A 21,547-nucleotide genomic window follows, 5' to 3' on the forward strand; every position below is an offset into this window, starting at 1 on the left:
GTTTTTCCCACCAAAATAAATATATAAATTTTTCACCTGCTTCTCTTCTTCAACAAGGAAACCCTAACTATTGTTTCCTCTATCCCAGCCCAAGCCATTTGGTGGCTTTCAAAGGTGACGTACTCAAGGAAAAAATGGCAGAGACAGGGAAGATTAAAATATAGGATCAAGAAAAGGCCTCTGTGCTTAGATGACATGAGATGCTAGGACGAGCTAGCCAAGCAGGAAAATCCCAGGTGGGAAAGACAGCACCTGCTGGGGCACAGCTCAGCCCTGAGGCCTGCAATGGAAAAGGGAGGTGGACCCACCAGGCTGGCCAAGAGGTGGAGGCGTGACTGGGTGAGTGCGGGAAGCCGGTGTCCACAACAGGTACTTTGCAACTCGTTCTCAAGCTAAGTTTCTGGGATTTCATGCCTCGTATTTCAGAAATTGCTAGTCTAGTGTACTTCTCATGTCTCCCAAAGAATTTGGTTTTAGATTGTTCACTTTCTTCTTACGCTGTCCGTTTTCTCTCACTGCAGTAAAAAAATTACCACAAACTTCACAGCTTCAAACACAAACTCAGTTCTGTAGGTTGGAAATCCAATACAGGTCTCACCTAAGTGAAAATGAGACATTTCCCGGGGCCTGTCCTGGCTCTCACCGCTGGAGAGAGAATCTGCTTCCAGGCTCCTGCAGGCTGTTGGCAGATTACAGTTCCATGCTGCTGTAGAACTGAGGTCCCTGCTTCCTTACTGGCTGTCACATGGACTGCACTCTTGTTCTTGAACTGACCTCCATCTCAGAGCCAGCAACAACACTGAATCCTTCCTATGCCTCATCTTTCCTGCATTTTCTTTGGCAAAGTCTCTCACTGACTCTTCTGCCTTCTAAGGGCCCTGCCAGATAATCCAGGATAATCTCCATCTCAAGGTCTGTCACCTGAAGAACACATGTAAAGTCCCTTTTTGGCATATAAGGTAACATGTTCACAGGTTCCATGGACACCTGAGGAACCCTGATAGGGCCATAGCACACTAGCTGATAGAAATGTTTCTTCCTGCACCACTTGTGAAAGACAAGTAGTCATGGAAACATCTGAGTGAAGGTGGCTTTCCACTTCTGTTGTTCTGGGAAATATTCTATTTTCTGTTTTCTAGGTATCTGGTCTACCAGAACTCGTTTACAAATGTAAATGTACATTTGCAATTAATAATCGTATATAGTGATGAGGATACCAGTTACTTAGAAGAGCCTTTTGGACGCCCACTCAAACATGCCCAGCACTACTTTGCCCACCATATCACAGTGGGGTCTGCTAAGGAGTGGCAATAACTGAGGGGCTGGGATCACCTGTAGCAGCATAAGGCTACATCCTTTTTAATTGCAGATTTTTAAAACACAGTCCAACAGGGTGACTGGCTGATAATTGTGGAAAGGGCCAGATGCCTTAGTTGCCTGTTTGATGTAACCCAAACTTTTGGCATGTGCTGGGATGGTGTCTTTTCTTTCTGCCTGAAGCTGATGTTTAGTTTTTGGTGCTTTGGGGGTTTTTTGGCTTGGCTTGGCTTGGCTTGGCTTTGGTTGGTGGTTTTTCATTTAGAGGTTAATACATATAACATTACAACGGGAAGAGAAGGGTAACCCCCCACCCCCAACCTCTTATCCCAACTTCTAAATCCTCTCACCAAAGGAACCACTGTCCAGTTTCTTGTGGACTCAAAGGAGCTTCCCACTGCATTGTGATACATATGTATGTGTTTACACAAATAGATTCGCCTTACAAAATCTGTATGAAACTCATTTCAGAAAGACAAAAAGGCATGTACGGTGCCACCGTTGCAGCACAGCTATTTTCACCTTGGCAGATTCCTTTCCAGTTTGTTATAAGTGCTCTTTATGTCACCACACAGTGCACAACTCTCCTTTTTTTCATGTATTGGAAGTATTTGCATAAGATTTAGTCTCAACTGAGGTGATGAAAGGGTTATTTTGCTTCATTTCTTCCGTGTTAAGATTCCTTAAAAGCTGAAGAGCAGAAAAAGGAATAGATGATGTTGAGGTTAAAAAAAATGCTGAGTAACACGTTTCTCTTTCAACAGCTGCTGCTACTTATCCTCCCTGCTCCTAAAGTAAGACAAATTCTAGGAGGAAGTCTTAGCTACTTTTTGCTAAGGAAAAGTGGTTTCAGCTCCCCGGTGGTTAGTGGCAATGGAATCGGAGGCACTAAAGAGATAGTCCAAGTTATTTATAGAAGAATTTCAAACAGAATTAAATGTAAAATATACACAGTTCAGAGTTTCCTTTGATACAGTATGTAGTATTTTATAAATTAAAAATCGACAATGCATGGGAAATCAGCATTGTTCTTGACATAGAATTGGTACGCTCATCAAAGCATAACAAAAAAAAATGTCTACAGCTAGACCCCTAAGGAAGGGTCACCTACTAATTATTTTAGTATAATTTTGTTTAGCAGAATATATGTACTATAATGACATTTACAGTTCATTTGTCAATCAGCACATCTAAAACAGACTCTTCTATAAATTGTCTTCCTATGGCATTTACAATTTAAAATGAATTTTTGGATCAAAACCAAACTCATCTGTTTTTGTATAGCAGAAAAAGATAGGTGGACCAATTTTTTTCTGCAGAAAAAAGTCTGTACACTAGCTTAGAATTCTCAACCCTCCTCTAGCTCTTCAGATGCTAAAATCTAACTTAGACATTGGGTCATTAGCACAGGCCTTTTATGAAAAACTGTTTACAGAGTACCTGGTGGCTAAACTCAGTAGTATCTTAACAGTGCTGAAAAATACCCAGCCTTGGCTGTTAACATGTACTTGTAATTCACATATGATGTTATTAATGTGCTCTGCCTAAAGCACAGAGTCTGTTCAGGCTTATATAAAGAATTAGTGGGAAAATGCTAGGGTCCTTCTGGGTGACAACTTTCACAGATGACTGCAGTCTCTCCAGGTTCATGTTGGCTAAGGCAAACAAACGCTGCACAATCATAAACTTTTCCATATCCTTCAGAGGAGCCAAGTCTGGATTTTCAAGATCAGATACTCCATCATCAGAGAGAGCACGGAGCTAAAATGACACATTTAAGCAAATTCATTTAAAAATGTTACAGAAAAACCACATAGGTGAATAGTAATGTACTTCTAGATGATTATGGGGAAAAATTAAATTGTTACTGTTTTTTAAATTCCCCAAGTGGTGCAGAAAAACCCTTAAGATGTAACAAGATTTGTTTCTCCCAGGCCAGGACCTTACGCCTGATTTTTCCAATTTGCCTGGAGTTCTGACTGAATCTCCACTCTGAATTCTACCTTCTACTAGATCCCTTAACTTCAGGAGATGAGAAAGTTCAGAGTGTAACTTTCCCATACACATAGTATGTACAGTTTGATTTTTCTTTTTATTTTAATGATAGTAGAATTTCTTAAATAGTTGCTTGATATCCTCAAAGGGATAGGTACCACAGTTCAGTTATACTTCCTGCCTCAAGAACCTTTGCCCTTGCTATTCCTACCTGGGACACTCTTCTTCCAGAGCTCCATGTAAACCTTTTCTTCTCATCTCTCATTGTCCACTGAAATGCCTCATCAGAAGGGCCTTTCCTACTCTCCCCTCTACCCCCATATCCCAGCCACTATTACTCTACTGTCTTTCTGAAATTATCCTCTTGATAGTCACTGTTTAGTCTGTTTTCTAAAACCTAAGCTTTTTAGGAGACCAGGGCCCCAGTCTGTCATAGAACATGGGCCGTCAATGTGTTGAATGAATGTTAGCTCTTCAGAGAGGTCATTTCAGATGCTGCTCTAATATTTTTTTTAAATCTTCAGTAATTACAAAGATTAGTTGATTTGATTTTTACCAGGCATTCAAAACCAGATCAGATTAATGTAGAGTAAAATTTAAAAAAAAAAAAAAATGAAGTAAACCTCTAAAGTATGTGTGAATGTTAACTGAATCAGAAGAGAATCCAAAAGGTTTCCAGAAATCTTACTAAAAGCTTGCTCCAATGTCCAAAGGGCAGCAGTCATTTGACTATAAAAGTACTTGTGTGTCTATTATCAAAATAAGCCTTAACAAATGTACACCGTGTAGATTCACCAACTGCCACTCACACAGTGTTACCACAGGCTTAAGAGCAACCTTTGGCTAAGACCATAAACTATCAGTTTTGCCTTAGAAAGTAGATTAGGCCTACTCTTTGAGCAGAGCAGAAGCACCATATTCCAGTAATTTAAGAGTGAGCTGCACTGGCACATGCTGCCCTCAGCGGGCTCTGTGTCTGGGGTCTGAGCAGCATCCAGTTTCCTTCCCTGAACAGCTGCCAGCCCCACGTGCCCAGAGGCACTTCTAGGTATGAAAGATTACAGCCACCCAAAGGGTGGTGGGGCAAAAGTGACGGTCTGCTGATGATTCTGTCTGATCCTATTCTTCTAAAAGCCCCTCAAAGTTACTCTGGCCAGCAGACAAGAGAAGATAGGAATGCTGGTACATTTCTGTACCCTGTTCTAAGTAAATCCCTGTAAGTAACTCGACACCCAAATTCCTTCAGGAGGCAGGAGCCTCATTGTTTTAAGGATTGTTGCAATATCTAGGGCAGATTATGTGAAGATACCCAGGAAATTGTTTAAACGAAAATTTTTTTCTTAAGCAGCCCCCCAAAAGCAGACAAATGACTCTGTGGGTGGGTAGTTTTGTGCCCGTGTAGAATACCAGCCATCCTGGAACTCCAAATGTGTCCTTCTGGCTATGCTCAGACCAACAAAACAGAACTTGGAAGCAACACAAAGATCAAATCTAACGCTTACTGCAGGGAAGATGACAAGTAAGTGTGAGTTTGTTCGGAGAGGGAATTAGCTAATGTGGTCTTGCAGTATTTTGATGATTTTGTAAATCTTTACTAAGGGTAACCTGGGAGATACTAAGCACTCAGTTACTGCAACAGAGAGCTGGGCTGTGAAAGCAGAGCTACTGCCGTGCTCATCACTGCACACAATTAGGTAATGGTATTTATTATCTCCATAACCCAACTACACCACCAGACAGAACATACATGCTGTCATGTTTTCAAGTAGTTCAGTTTTAGTGATCAAAGTATAAGAACTCAGCATTCTTCTGGGTGGGTAGAATCTACTTTCAGTTGTGAATGGGTTCTAAACTCCTCCTTGGAATGATGCCTTGTTCAGATGTCTTTGCTATGCACAGAAGTACCCAAGGCCCTAAGCATGGTGTTCAAGCTCCCAGAGCGGATGGGTAACAAATTTCAGGATCCTGGCCAGGCACTTAATCTCAAGACCTGCTTCCTAGATCTGGGAGCAAAGCTCTGAGCTTTGGTCTTTTGAGCCTACATAGCATCTTGGTCTGTACTCTTAGTAACTAACCAGACCTTAAAATAATCCAACCAGGTGTGTTCAGCTACTCTGCCCCGGGCTGAGCAACACCTGCCCCATTGGAGTGGTTTCTGGACAGCCTATTGATGGCTCCTTCTATTAATGACCCAGTTTGTAATTTAAAGAGGAAAAGCTTAATCTTAACTCTCTAGGGCTAAGCTCATCATTACCTAACTCTTGCTCTTGCCATGAAATTTCCTTAGGGCACAAAGCTAATGATCTGAGACAAAGCAGTCCTCTCGAATACCTCCCTGGTGAGTTAGATGCAGAGCTGAATCAAACTGGTCTAGCCCTAGCACTACCATTGCAAATAACAGGGTGTCAGGCTCCTTCCCTGCAATGTTACAACCAAACTTTGGCCAAAATTCTCTCCAAACAAACAGTGGGGAAAGCTTGAGATTTGGAAGCTAATGACAAGGTTGGGTCCTAGCCCTGTAAGCAAGTTCTCTGTACAAATGCTTTTCCTCTTAGCCTCAGTCTTCCTGTAGGATAGAATGTATGGTAGGATGTGGATGGTGTGTAAAAAAAAAAGTGGGGTTAGTAATAATACCTGTTTAAACTATTTTGAAGAGCTATTGTACATGAAAAATTCTAAAGGTGTTTTATCGATTGTTAGGTGCCCATTCCCAGATCCCCACTGAGAGGTTCCTTACCAAGTGACACAGCGTAGGAATAATCTGGAGTTTACAGCAAGCACCCAGCAACGCTGCTGCATTATCTGGCATTTCTGCAGGAGACAAAAGTTAGTGTCTAAAAAAAAAAAAAAAAAAAATCCATGGGAACCGGCCAGCCCCTGAATTGTATCTAATTTATACATTAGTGCTCTCCCAGCAGCCAGGCAGAGGACATGCTCAGTAATTACTGAATAAATGAATGAATGGTGCTAGACAGGCAACAAAGGCCTTTTAGAAAACAGATGTTGGAATAAGGTAACCAGCTCTGTGTTCACTAGAGGATAGTCCTTAACATTCAATTTGCCAATCAAGAAGAACTGTACAGACTCAAGGAAAAGCAAATCATATTGAAAAGTAGAACCTACCTTTTCCTGAAGATGGCAAAGAAGGAGGCCCCTGCCCCTCCCAAAGTCAAAGCAAAGGCTTTGAAGGCCAAGAAAGCAATGCTGAAACGCATCCACAGTCACACCCACAAAAAATCCATGTCACCTACTTTTTTTTTAAGATTTATTTAATTTATTCATTTGAGAGGGAGAGAGAAGCAGACTCCTTGCTGAGCAGGGAGCCTGACACAGGGCTCGATCCCAAGATCATTACCCAATCTGAAGGCTCAACTGAGCCACCTAGGTATCCCACATGTCAACTACTTTTTGACAGCCTGAGACACTGTGTGTCTGAAGACAGCCCAAATAGCCTCAAAAGAGTGCACCCCAGGAGAAACTAGCTAGACCACCATGCCATCATTTAAGTTCCCCGACTACCAAGTCAGCCATGAAGACAACACACTGTGTTCACTGTGGACGTCAAGGCCAGCAAGCACCAGACTGTGAAGAAGCTCTATGACACGGACATAGCCAAGGTCAACACCCTGATCAGGCCTGATAGAAGGTGGCATATGTTCAACTGGCTCCTGACTATGAAGCTTTGGATGTTGCCAACAAAATTGGGATCATCTAAACTGAATCTAGCCAGCTAAATCGTAAATATAAATTTCCCGACCAAAAAAAAGTAGAACCTAGAATTTGGTGACAAGAACTGTATTTGAGCTCTGCTACGTATTTGGGGTGTGACTTTGGGTATACCTCTAGGACATGTTTCCTCATTTGACCAACCATAGTTTTGTTTTTGCAGATGTCCGAGAACAGGGTAAAGTATGAAGGGTTCCACTCAGGTCATTAGTCATTTTGGGGAGAAAAATGCAATGTGGCTGGACAAAGGGGTGGCACTGCAGAACCCTCCAGCCCACCACTAGCTCAACACAAGGGGCACCAGTGACAGAAGAAGCTGGTGGAGGGCTGCCCCAGAAGGGCCCTGCCAAGTCCCAGGGAAAGGAAATCCAAGTCAGTGTTATTGAAAATAGATTTTAAATCCCAACCAGGGTAAGTTTCTAAAAGAACCCAATCCCTCAGGATATAACCTTTGAACTGAAAAGGCAAAAGAGGGAAGAGAGTCACCTGCTGCATCACCTGGCCCAGGAACCACTTAAGAACTCTGTCCATCTCCTGCATTATTTATAAACAGCAGGTCACTGAGGCTGTGACCCAGCAAAGTACAATGAAACATATCCTATTCCTAAGGGAGGAAGGCTGCTAGGAGGATGGGGCAGCTCTAGGGAATGATCCTGCTTGAAAACACCCTAAAATTGCATTAAATGTTGTGTGTGCATTTGCCCACAGAGAAGATCAACAGCTAACAAATTATCATGGAGGCCCTTATCCCAAATCAGGAAGATAAAGCTGGTAAGTACAGGCCCCCTGGTGGAAGGATCACAGGACCTGGAAGGGCAATGACAAAGTCACCTGGGACATGAAGTCCTAGCTGAACCACTGTCACACCTCATCTGCCCTGTTCATGCCTCCATTCCTTCAGTTTTCAGGTGGCTCCTGAGTCCCATGTAACCATCATCATCCACCCGCCCCCCGCCACCCTTATTCTTGGAAATACTTTAGTTCCATGTTATGCAGATTCACTATTTTGACTATGGTGCTAGGGACACAAGGATGAAATAATTTCCTGTGGGTGCAGATGATTATTTTCTCCTACCTCAGCACCTAGCAGTGCCTAAAACACAGAAGCTTCTTCAGTATTTCTCAAGTTGAAATCTCTTCCCTATTCTGACTGTTTTACAAATTACACCTGGGGAGTTCATGCTTATGGTCACTAAGTGTTTGAGGAAGCATTCAAGAGACAGGAAAGATGATGGGATTAAAGTGCTTTAAACAAGTTAAGCATGAAGAGGCTCGTTCAAAGTGGTGATGTAGGAAGATCCTGAACTTACCTCCAGCCAAATATGGAACAATTCCCTTGGGGGAAAAAAAAAAACTACATAGCCAGCAAACAAAAAACTGACATCTAAGCAAGTAGGAAAAAACCCCACAGTTGGAAGGGAACTCAAAAGCTTCTCTGAGGAGCAAAGAGTTTAAACCCCACATTTTTAAGACAGGCACTGGAGGGACCAGCTCCCCAGATACCTAGCTTTGAAAGCCAATGGGGCTCATGTTCATGAGACCCACAAGGCTATAGCAAACTGAGAAATGGTTCTTAAAGGCCTTGCCCATGGACTTACCTGCACAAAGTCAGCCCTTTGAAAGGGGTCCAGACTTTCTGTGAAAGAGGCTTGTTAACTTAAAGCAGCACTCTGAAGGCAGACCTCTCAAAAGAGCAAGGGGCCTGCTGGAGTACACTGTGAGGATGGGGGCCAGTGCTTACCATCTTTGCATCCTTCCTCTGCCACACTCCAAGGCACCCATATCTCCTGGAAGGGAGCTGTTACACAAGTCTGATGTTCTGATTTTTATGGCTGCCTTTTGAGACTGTAACAAATGGAGAGCCAGTTCTTGGCTGACTACTACCCACAGTCTTTCTGTGATAGAGGCCTACTTATAGAAGGAGGGGAAGATGGCAGCCGAATAAGAGGATCTTAGGTTTGCCTCATTCCACAAATACAACTAGATAACTATCCTATCATCCTAATAACCCCAGAAATCTAAAGACTGGTAGAACAAACTTCACAAGTAAAGGTAGAGAAAAGACCACAGCAATCAAGATAGGAAGGACAGAGATGTGGCTTGGGAGAGAAATGGATTGTGGCAACAGCAGTGGGGGGGGGAGCCGTGGTCACAGAGAAGGGCAAAAGATAGACTAGCATACAGGGGAGCATACAAGGAAAACAAATCCCCATAGCAATTGGCTTGGAAAGCAGGAGGGCTCATATTTTGTGACTTCTTGCAATCAGTGGTGCTTAAAGCCTGGAGTTTTAAATTAAAAGGTCACCATGCTTGGCTCTGGGAGAGCTTGGAGGACATTGCCTGCCTTCTCTCCAAGAGCAGCCACAAACATGGAAACAGGAATGTGAAGAGGCTCTAGAGCCCACAGTGGGGAGGTTATCTGCTCATCTTGTAGTGTGTCCCAGAGAGACCCCTCCAGGACCATAGGAACTGGCAGGTGCCATTTCCCTCCCCAACCCATCAGCATAAAAGCAGAGCCATCTGTGGGAACCAGCACAACGTGAACACTCACTCTAAACTCATTTACACCAAGCCCTGTGCTCTGGAAGAACTGCCTTTCCATTCATGCTTGCCTCAGTCCCAGGATAGTAGGTCCCCTCCCCCAAACTCCTGCCAACACAGCATCTCCTGATTTGCAGGTTTTGAGGCCTCAGTTCCAGTGGCAACAGTGAGAGTTCTCATTACATGCAGACCAGGGCACACCTAGGTAAAATGTGCCACATACAGACCAGAGACCAAACACTACCCACAACAGGCAAGGAGAGCCTCGGCAAATGACTAGTCTGAAGCATAAAGAGGCCAGGACTCATTGGAGACACTCCCAGAAGTGCTGGGACACTACACTGCAGGGCACTACATGTAGGACCTCTTCTTCATAAAGCCATTACCCTCAGGAACAGGAGACATAGCTAACTTTCCTAACACAGAGAAACAGGCAGAGAGACTTCGACAAAATGAGAAGATAGAGGAATTTGTCCAGAATGAAAGAACGAGACAAGGCCAAGGCCAGAGATCTAAGTGAAACAGATATAGTAACATGCCTAATAAAGAATTTAAAGCAACGATCATAAGAATACTCACTGGACTTGAGAAAAGAGTGGAGGATGTCAGTGAGACCATTAACACAGAGATAAGGAGTAACAAAGCAGAGATAAAGAGCTCAATAAAGTGAGAAACACACTTGATGTAATGAACAGCAGGCTAGAAGCATGGGAATTAATGACCTAGAAGACAGAGTAATGGAAAGGAATCAAGCTGAACAAAATGGGAAAAAAAGAATACTGCAAAACAAGAACAGACATAGGGAACTCTGACTCCATCAAATATAATAACATTCATATTATAGGAGTCAGAAGAAAGAGAGAAAAGCGGGCAGAGAGTTTATTTGAAGAAATAGCTGGAAACTTCCCTAAACCGGGGAAGGAAACATATCCAGAAGGCACAGAGAAACCCCAACAAAAGCAGATTCACACAAAGACATATTGTAATTAAAACAGAAAAATACAGTGATAATGAAAATATATTAAAAATGACAAGACAAGGAAGGCAGTTACATACAAAGAAAACCCCATAAAGCTGTCAGTGGATTTTTCAGCACAAACTTTCCAACCCAGAAAGGAGTACCATGATATATTCAAAGTACTGAATGGGAAAAATGGCAGCCAAGAATACTCTATCTAGCAAGGCTATTATTCATAATAGAAGGAGATGGACTTTCCAAAACAAAAAGTAAAGGAGCTCACAACGATTAAAACAACCCTGCAAGAAATATTAAAGGGAACTCGGAGTGGAAAGGAAAGACCAAAAATTATAGCATGAAGGTAGAAAACACAAAAGCACTAAAATCAAATATTTCTGTGAAAAATCAGTCAAGGAACTCACAAAATAAAGGGTGTAAAGTATGACACCATATACCTAAAACGTGGGGATAGGAGGAATAAAAAATGGGTTCAAACATAAACAACCATCAATTTAAAACAGACTGCTATATGCAGAAGATGTTATACCACAAATCAAAAACCACTAATGAATATGGAAAGAATTTTTAAAAATTCAAATGTATCACTAATGAAAACCAGCAAACCATGAAGGGGAGAAAGACAAGAAAGAATCAGAGAAAATGTTCAGAAACCACACAGCAAGTTAAAAAAAAAAAGGCAATAAATACATGTCTATCAATAATACTTTGGAATGAGGGGTGCACCTGGGTGGCTCAGTCAGTTAAGCATCCAATTCTTGATTTTGGCTCAGGTCATGACCTCAGGGTCCTGAGACTGAGCCCCAAGTCAGGCTCCATGCTAGGCGTGGAGCCTGCTTAAGATCCTCTCTCTCTCCCTCTGCCCCACCTCTCTCAAAAAAAAAATTAAATCTTCGAATGAAAAAAGGACTGAATGTTCCAATCAAAAGACAAAGTAGGGCGCCTGGGTGGCTCAGACGGTTAAGCGTCTGCCTTCGGCTCGGGTCATGATCCCAGGGTCCTGGGATCGAGTCCCGCATCGGGCTCCCTGCTCCTTGGGAGCCTGCTTCTCCCTCTGCTTCTCTCTCTCTCTCTCTCTCTCTCTGTCTCTCATGAATAAATAAATAAAATCTTTAAAAAAAAAAAAAGACAAAGCGGCAGAATAGATTTAAAAAAACAAGACCCATTCTATATGCTGCCTACAAGAGAGTCATTTTTTTTAAAGATTTTATTTATTTATTTGAGAGAGAGAGAGCACATGAGAGGGGGGAGGGTCAGAGGGAGAAGCAGACTCCCTGCCGAGCAGGGAGCCCGATGTGGGACGCGATCCCGGGACTCCAGGATCATGACCTGAGCCGAAGGCAGTCGCCCAACCAACTGAGCCACCCAGGCGCCCCAAGAGAGTCATTTTAGACATAAAAACACCAGCTAATTGAAACTGAGGGGATAGAGAAACATTTATCATGCAAATGGATGTCAAAAGAAAGCCAGAGTAGCGGTACTTATGTTGGACAAAAGACTTTAAAACAAAAACTATAATAAGAGACAAGAGCACTATGTAGTAATAAAAGAATCCAACAAGATATAACAATTGTAAATATTTATGCATCCAACGTGGGGACACCCAAATACATAAAACGGTTAACAAACATAAGGGAAATAATCTATAATAATACAGTAATAGTAGGGGACTTTAACACCCCACTTACATCAATGGACAGATCATCCAAACAAAATCAACAAGAAAACAATGGCTTTGACACAATGGACCACATGGATAAATATTCAGAACACTCCATCCTAAAGAATGTATATTCTATTCAAGTGCACATTGAACATTCTCCAGAACAGATCATGTATTAGGCCACAGAGAAAGCCTCAACAAATTTAAAAAGATCAGAATCACACCGTGCATCTTTTCTGACTACAACATTATGAAACTAGAAGTCAACAACAAGAAAAAAATCTGGGAAGACCACAAATACAAGGAGGTTAAATAACATTCTACTAAACAATCAATGGGTCAACCAGGAAATGAAAGAAGAAATTAAGAAGTACATGGAAACAAATGAAACTGAAAATACAATGGTCCCTAAAACCTTTGATGCAGCAAAAGTGGTCATAAGAGGGAAGTATGTAGGAAAACAGGCCTACCTCAAGAAGAAAAATGTCAAACAACCTAATCTTACACCTAAAGGAGCTAGAAAAAGGACAAAACCTAAAGCCAGCAGAAGGAAGGAAATAATTAATAAAGATTAGAGCAGAAATAAATGATATAGAAACTAAAAAGTAGAACAGCTCAATGAAACCAGGAGCTGGTTCTTTGCGGAAAAAAAATCAGTGATATTGATAAATCACCAGCCAGACTTATGAAGAAAAAAGAGAAAGGACCCAAATAAAATCACAAATGAGAGATTAGAAATACCAAACACCACAGAAATATAACTATACGAGATTATGAAAAACTATATGCCAACAAACTGAACAACCTAGAAGAAATGGATAAATTTCTAGAAACATATAGCCGACCAAAACTGAAGCAGGAATAGAAAATTTGAACAGACCAATTACCAGCAATGAAATTGAATCAATAATTTAAAAACTCCCAACAAAACTGCAAGACCAGATAGTTTCACAAGCCAATTCTGCCAAACATTTAAAGAATAATATGTATTCTTCTCAAACTATTCCAAAAAATAGGAAAGTAAGGAGAACTTCCAAATTCATTCTATGAGACCAGCATTACCCTGATACCAAAATTAAAGACACCACAAAAAAACAGGAACTACAGGCCAAGATCTCTGATGAACATAAATGCAAATATCCTCAACAAAATACTAGCAAACAGAACCCAACAATACATCAAAAAAATCATTCACCATGACCAAGGATTTATTCCTGGTTTTATTTGTAAATCAATCAATATGACACATAACATCAGTAAGAGAAAGGATAAGAACCATATGATCATTTCAATAGACACTGAAAAAAGCATTTGACAAAGTATAACATCCATTCATGACAAAAACCCTCAACAAAGTTGGTATAAAGGGAACATACCACAACATAATAAAGGCCATTTGTGAAAAACCCAGAGCTAACATCATCCTCAGTGGGGACAAACTGAGAGCCTTTCCCCTAAAGTCAGGAACAAGACAATGATGTCCACTCTTGGCACTCTTATTCAACATAGTACTGAAAGTCCTAGCCACAGGATTCAAACAACAAAAAAAAAGGCATTCAAATCGGCAAGGAAGAAGGCAAACTTTCACTCTTTGCAGATGACATACTATATATAGAAAACCCAAAAGAGTCCCATCAAAAAAACTGCTAGAACGGATAAACAAATTCAGTTAAGTGGCAGGATACAAAATCAATCCACAGAAATCTGTTGCAATAATGAAGCAGCGGAAGGAGAATTTAAGAAAACAATCCCATTGGGGCACCTGTGTGGCTGTCAGTTAAGCGTCTGCCTTCAGCTCAGGTCATGATCCCAGGGTCCTGGGATCGAGTCCCACATCGGGCTCCCTGCTCCACGAGTCTGCTTCTCCCTCTGCCTCTCCCCCCGCCCCCATTCTCTCAATCTCTCTTGCTCTCATGCTCTCTCAAATATTTTTTTTAAAAATCCCATTTACTGTTGCACCAAAAATAATAAGATACCTAGAAATAAACCTAAACAAAAAGGTAAAAAATTGTACTCTGAAAACTATAAAACATTGATGAAAAAATTGAGGACAACATAAAGAAATGGAAAGATTCTGCGCTCATGCATTGGAAAAACAAATACTGTTAGTATATCTATACAATCCAAAGCAATTCTACATATTTAATACAATCTCTATCAAAATTCCAACAGCACTTTTTACAAAACTAGAACAAACAATCCTAAAATTTGTATGGAACCACAAAAGACTCCAAATAGACAAGGCAGTCTTGAAAAACAAAAGCAAAGCTGGAGGCATCACAATTCTGGATATTAAGTTATATTACAAAGCTGTAGTAATCAAAACAGGACGATCCTGGCAAAAAAAAACAGACATATAGATCATTGGACCAAAAGAGAAGACCCAGAAATAAGCCCACAATTATATGGTCAATTAATCTTCAACAAAGCAGGAAAGAATATCCAGGAAAGACAATCTCTTCAACATGGTGTTAGGAAAACTGGACAGCAACATGCAAAAGAATGAAACTGGACCACCTTCTTACACAAAAATAAACTCAAAATGGATTAAAGAGCTAAATGTAAGACAGGAAACCATGAAAATCCTAGAAAAGAACACAGCAACTTTTTTCTAGGTATGTCTTCTGAGGCAAGAAAACAAAAGCAAAAATGAACTGTTGGGACTACATCAAAATAAAAAGCTGCATGGTGAGGGAAACAACAAAACTAAAAGGCAACCTATGGAATGGGAGAAGATATTTGCACTGATATCTCTAATAAAGGTTAGTATCTAAAATTTATACAGAACTTCTATATATCAACATCCAAAAAAAACCAAATAATCCAATTTAAAAAATGAGCAGAAGACATGAACAGACATTCCTCCAAAGAAGACATACAGATGCCAACAGACACATGAAAAGATGCTCATCATCACACATCATCAGGGAGATGCAAATCAAAACTACAATGAGATATCACCTCACACCTGTCAAAATAGCTAAAATCAACAACACAAGAAACAACAGATGTTGGCAAGGATGTGGAGAAAAAGGAACTTTCCTGCACTGTTGTTGGGAATGCAAACTGGTACAGACACTGTGGGGAAAATGTATAGAGGTTTCTCAAAAAATTAGAAATAGAACTACCCTACAATCCAGGAATTGCACTACTGGGTATTTACCCAAAGAATACAAAAGCACTAATTCAGAGGGATACATGCACATCTATATTTACAGGAGCATTATTTACATTAGCCAAATTATGGAAGCAGCCCAAGTGTCCATGGATAGACGAATTGGGTGCAGAAGATGTGAGATATGTATACACATATACACACACACACAATGGAATATTAGCCATAAAAAGGAATGAAATCTTGCCATGGACAAGTACATGGATGTTGCTAAAGTGTATAATATTAAATGAAATAAGTCCATCAAAAACAAATACCATGCAATTTCACTCATATGTGGAATTTAAGAAACAAAATAAATGAACCAAAAAAAAAAAAAAAAAAGGGAAACCAAAAAAAAGACTCTAAAATAAAGAAAAAAAAATGAGGGTTAACAGGGGGGGGGGGGGGGGGGGGAGGGATAGGTGAAATAGATGATGGGTATTAAATAATACACTTACGATGAACACTGAGTAATATATAGAATTGTTGAATCACTATATTGTGCACCTGAAACTAATATAACACTGTTTGTTAACTATACTGGAATTAAAATTTAAAAGTTAATAAAATAAAAAATGTTTAATTCTAAATAGTAGTAAAAATACTATACAATGATTAGTTAAGGCATACACAAGACATAAAGGTATAAACTGACATCAAAACCTTAAAATATGGTGGAGGAGGTAGTAAAACTGTGGGGCTTTAGAATGCATTCAAACTTCAGTTGTTACCAACTTAAAATAGACTATTATAAGGATGCCTGGGTGGCTCAGTTTGTTAAGCGTCCGCCTTTGACTCAGGTCATGATCCCTGGGTCCTGGGATCGAGCCCCACCTTGTGCTCCCTGTTCAGTGGGGAATCTGATTCTCCCTCTCCCTTTGCCCTTCCCTCTGCTCGTGCTCTCTCTCTCAAATAAATAAAATTGACTTTTAAAAATAAGTTGTTATATGTAAGCATCATGGTAACTGCAAAGCAACAACCTATAGTAGATACACAGAGAACAGAATCTAAACCTACAACTACAGAAAATCATCAAAGGAAGAGAGCAAGAAAGGGAACAAAAAACTACAAAACAGTCACAAAATAATTTTTTAATAGCAATAAGTTACATACCTATTATTAACTAGTTTAAATATAAATGGACTAAATTTTCCAGTCAAAAGACAGAGTGGCTGAATGGAAAAAAAAAATTCAAAGGACCCATCTATATGCTGCCTACAAGAGACATAAGATGTCAAGATACAGGCTAGAAGTTGGTAAAAGGTATTCCATCTAAATGGAAACCAAAAGAAAGGGGGCATAGCTAAATTTAAACAAAATAGACTTCAAAACAAAGACTGTAATAAGACAAAAAAGTGCATTATATGATGATAAATGGGTCAGTACAGCAAGAAAATATAACACATTTATGCACCCAGCATAGGAACACCTAAATACATAAAGCAAATATTAACAGACCTAAAGAGAGAAATACACACAATATAGTAATAGTAGGGAACTTCATACCCCACTTATCAGGGATAGATCATCCAGACAGATTATCAGTAGGGAAACCTCAGCCTTAAACAACACATTAAGATGGACTTAACAGATATATACAGAATACTCCCTAGGATAGATCACATATTATGCCACAAAACAAGTCTTAATAAATTTAAGAAGACTGTGATTGGGAAAGATGCTTAATATGATTTCAGTGGTATAAAACTAAAATCAATTAACAGAAGAAACTGGAAAAGTCACAAATATGTAGATATCAAAAATGCTACTCAGTGATCAATGGATGAAATTAGAAATCAAAGGAGAATTCAAAAGGTACCTTGAGACAAATGGAAATGGAAATAAAACATATTGAAACTTAATAGATGCAGTAAAGGCAGTTCAAGAGGGAAGTTCATGGCAATAATTTCCCCTAAGAAAGAAGAAAAATCTCAAATACACGTCATAACTTTATACCTGAAGGAACTAGGAAGGGAAGAATAAACTTAGCCCTAATTTAGTAGAAAGAAATAACAGAAGATCATAATGGAAATAAATGGAATAAAAAGACCAATACAATCAAGAGCTGGTTCTTTGATAAACCTTTAGCTACACTCACCAAGAAATAGAAGACTCGAGTAAATACAATCAGAAATAAAAGAGAAATTACAACTGATAACACAGAAATACAAAGGATCTTGAGAAACTACTATGAACAACTATACGCCAACAAATTGGACATGCTAGAAGAAATGGATGAATTCCTACATACAGCCTATCAAGACAAAATCAGGAAGAAATAGAAAAACTCAACAGACTGATTATGAGAAAGCAGACTAAATCAGTAACCAAAAACCTCCTAACAAACAAAAGTCCAGGACCAGATGGCTTCATGGATGAAATCTATAAAAGATTTGGGACGCCTGGGTGGCTCAGTCAGTTAAGCATCTGCCTTCAGCTCAGGTCATGATCCCAGGGTCCTGGGATTGAGTCCTGCATCGGGCTCCCTGCTCCGCGGGGAGCCTGCTTCTCCCTCTGCTTCTGCCTTTCTCTCTCTCTATCTCTCATGAATAAATAAATAAAATCTTAAAAAAAAAAAAAGAAATCTATAAAAGATTTAAAGAAAAATTAGGGCAACCCCTTCGGGTCCTCTCCCTCCTTGGGAGATTTTACTATCACTTTGCTATCGCTCAATAAATCTTGCTTTGCTGCCCACTAAAGGAAGGGAGGGAGGGAGGGAGGGAAGGAGAAAAGAGAAGAAAAGAAGAAAGAAAGAAGAGAGAGAGAAAAAGAAAGAAGAAGGAAGGAAAAGAGAAGAGAAAAGAAGAAGAAAAAGAAAAACTAATACTGGGGCACCCGGCTGGCCCAGTTGGTGGAGCACGTGACTCTTGATCTCAGGGTCGTGAGTTCAGGCCTCACGTTGGGCATAAAGCTTACTTAAATAAAAATACAATTTAAAGAAAAATTAATACTGATCCTTCTCAAACCCTTGGAATCTCCTTTTTCAAGGCCAGTATTACCATGATGATAAAACCAGACAAGGAGGCCACAAGAAAACTACAGACCAATATCCCTGATAAACATAGATGCAAAAGTCCTCAACAAAATATTCACAAGCTGACTTGAACAGTACATTAAAAGGCTCATACACCATGATCAAATGGGATTTATTCCAGGAATGCAAGGATGGCTGAACTTCCATAAAGCAAGCAACATCATACACCACAGTAACAAAGTGAAGGATAAGAATCATATGATCATCGCAATAGATGCAGAAAAAGCATTTGACAAAATTCAACATCCATTTATGATATTAAAAAAAAGGTCAATAAAGTATAGAGACCATGTACTTCAATATAAAAAGGCTATATATGACAAGCCCATAGCTAACATCATTAATGGTGAAAAGCAGAAAGCTTTTCCTCTAAGATCAGAAACAAGACAAGGATGCCCACTCTCACCACTTTTATTCAATATAATATTAGAATCCTAGCCAGAGCAATTAGGCTAGAAAAGGAAATAAAACACATCCAAATTGGAAAGAAAGAAGTAAAACCGTCACTATTTATAGATGACATGATACTATATATAAGAAATAAACACTACCAAAAAACTATTAGAACAAATAAATTTAAACAAGTTACAGGATATAAAATCAATACACAAAACTCTGTTGTGTTTCTATAATACTAATGAATAATCAGAAGAGAAATTAAGAAAATCCCATTTATAATTACATCAAAAAGAATAAAATACCTAGGAATAAATTTAACCAAGGAGATGAAAGACCTCTACACTGAAAACTAGGACACTGATGAAAGAAATTGAAGAAGACACAAATAAATGGAAAAATAGTCTGTGTTCATGAATTGGAAGAATTAATATTGTTAAAATGTCCATACTACCCAAAGCAATGTACAGATTGGATACAATCTGTATCAAAATTCCAATGGTATTTTTCACAGAAATAGAACAAACAATTCTAAAATTTGTATGGAACCACAAAGACCCCAAATAGCCAAGGCAAATGGCTTCTCAAACCCTTGGAATCTCCTTTTTCAAGGCCAGTATTACCATGATGATAAAACCAGACAAGGAGGCCACAAGAAAACTACAGACCAATATCCCTGATAAACATAGATGCAAAAGTCTTCAACAAAATATTCACAAGCTGACTTAAACAGTACATTAAAATGATCAAATGGGGTTTATTAGAAAGATTTTCTAATTTTAGAAATTTAAAAATTTCTAATATTAGAATATTAGAAAGAACAACAAAGCTGGAGGCATCACATTGTCTTATTTCAAACTATATTACAAAGTTATACTGATCAAAACAGTACAGTATTGCATAAAAACAGACTATAGAGGGGCGCCTGGGTGGGCTCAGTCGTTAAACGGCTGCCTTCAGCTCAGGTCATGATCCCAGGGTCCTGGGATCGAGCCCCACATCGGGCTCCCTGCTCGGCGGAGAGCCTGCTTCTCCCTCTCCGTCTGTCTGCTGCTCTGCCTACTTGTGCTCTGTGTTAAACAAATAAATAAAAATCTTTAAAAAAAAAAAAAAGACTATAGATCAATTGAACAGAATAGAGAGCCCAGAATAAACCCAATTTATGACACAGAGCCAGAAATATACAATGGGGAGAAGACAGTCTCTTTAGTAAGCAGCACTGGGAAAATTGAACAGCCATATCAAAAGAATGAAACTGGATCACTGTTTTACACCATACACAAAAATTAACTCAGATTTGAACATAAGCCCCGAAACCACAAAACTCCTAGAATAAAACAACAAAGGTAATAAGCAACTTGAGACTGCATTTGGTGTCAAAACCACAAAAAAAAATCACCAAAATCAAAGGCAACAAAACCAAAATTAAGTAGGACTACATCAAACCAAAGAACTACACAGCAAAGGAAACCAACAAAATTAAAAGGCAACCTATTGAATGGGAAAAAATATTTACAAAGATAATTCTGATAAGGTGTTAATATCCAAAATATAAAAGGACTCCTATAACTCAATAGCAAAACAAACAAAAATCCCCCAACCATCTAATCAATATGAGCAAGGGATCTGAATAGACATTTTTCCAAAGACCTACAGATAGCCAATAGGTACATGAAAAGGTGCTTAATGTTACTAATCATCAGAGAAATGCAAATCAGAATCACAATGAGATATTACCTCACACCTGTTAGAATGGCTATTTTTCAAAAAGACAAATAGCAGGTGTTGGTGAGGATACGGGGAAAAGGGAATCCTTGTGCACTATTGGTGGGAATGTAAATTGGTACAGCCACTATGGAACAGTATGGAATTTAAAACTAGAACTGCCATATGATTTAGCAATTCCACTTCTGGGTAAGTATCTGAAGAAAATAAAAACACCAACCTCAGAAAATATATATATGCACCCCCACATTCATTGCAGCATTACTTAAAATAAGATTTGGAAGCACTGATGGATGAATGGATAAAGAAAATGTGGTGTGTATATACAGTGGAATATTATTCAGCCATGAAAAAGGAAGGAAAGAAGGGTATCTTGTCATTTGTGACATATGGACAGACCCTGAGGACATTATGCTAAGTGAAAAAGGTCAGGGAATGACAAATACCATATGATGTCACTTATAATGTAGAACCTTTAAATAAACAAATAAAAAGCTTATAGAGGACTCTGAGAAACAAACAGAATTCTAGAGGGGAGGGGGTGGGGGGATGGGCTAGCCTGGTGATGGGTATTAAGGAGGGCACATTCTGCATGGAGCACTGGGTGTTATACACAAACAATGAATCATGGAACACTACATCAAAAACTAATGATATAATGTATGGTGATTAACATAACAACAACAACAAAAAAGCTCATAGATACAGAGAACAGATTGAGGGTTTCCTCAATCTGGAGGAAGGCAAGTGGGGGGGTTGGGAAAGATGGAAATGAATGAATGTGGTTAAAAGTACAAACTTCCAGCTATTAAAAAAGTGAATCATGAGCATGTAATGTACAGCATGATGTCTATCGTTAACAATACTGTATTGTATATTTGAAAGTTGCTAAGAATAAATATTAAAAATTCTCATAAGAAAAAAATTTGTAAGAAAGAAAAATTTGTAACTATGTATTAACTAGACATACTGTGATCATTTTACAATGTATACAAATATGGAATTGTGGTACACCTA

The 21,547-nt window shown here is 39.4% G+C and overlaps 1 protein-coding gene across 1 annotated transcript in view; it reads right to left on the bottom strand.

Annotated features, from left to right (window-relative positions):
- Nucleotides 1-2,264: 2,264 nt before the first annotated feature.
- GSDME (gasdermin E) overlaps nucleotides 2,265-21,547 on the bottom strand; it is a 61,090-nt gene continuing 41,807 nt past the window's right edge. Inside the window, 2 exon segments of the mRNA XM_021689668.1 lie at nucleotides 2,265-3,078; nucleotides 6,050-6,123. Of these exon segments, the coding sequence (XP_021545343.1) occupies nucleotides 2,848-3,078; nucleotides 6,050-6,123 (305 nt within the window). The 3' untranslated portion in view covers nucleotides 2,265-2,847.

This window comes from Neomonachus schauinslandi, chromosome 12 (genome assembly GCF_002201575.2).
Source record: "Neomonachus schauinslandi chromosome 12, ASM220157v2, whole genome shotgun sequence".
NCBI lineage: Eukaryota > Metazoa > Chordata > Mammalia > Carnivora > Phocidae > Neomonachus > Neomonachus schauinslandi.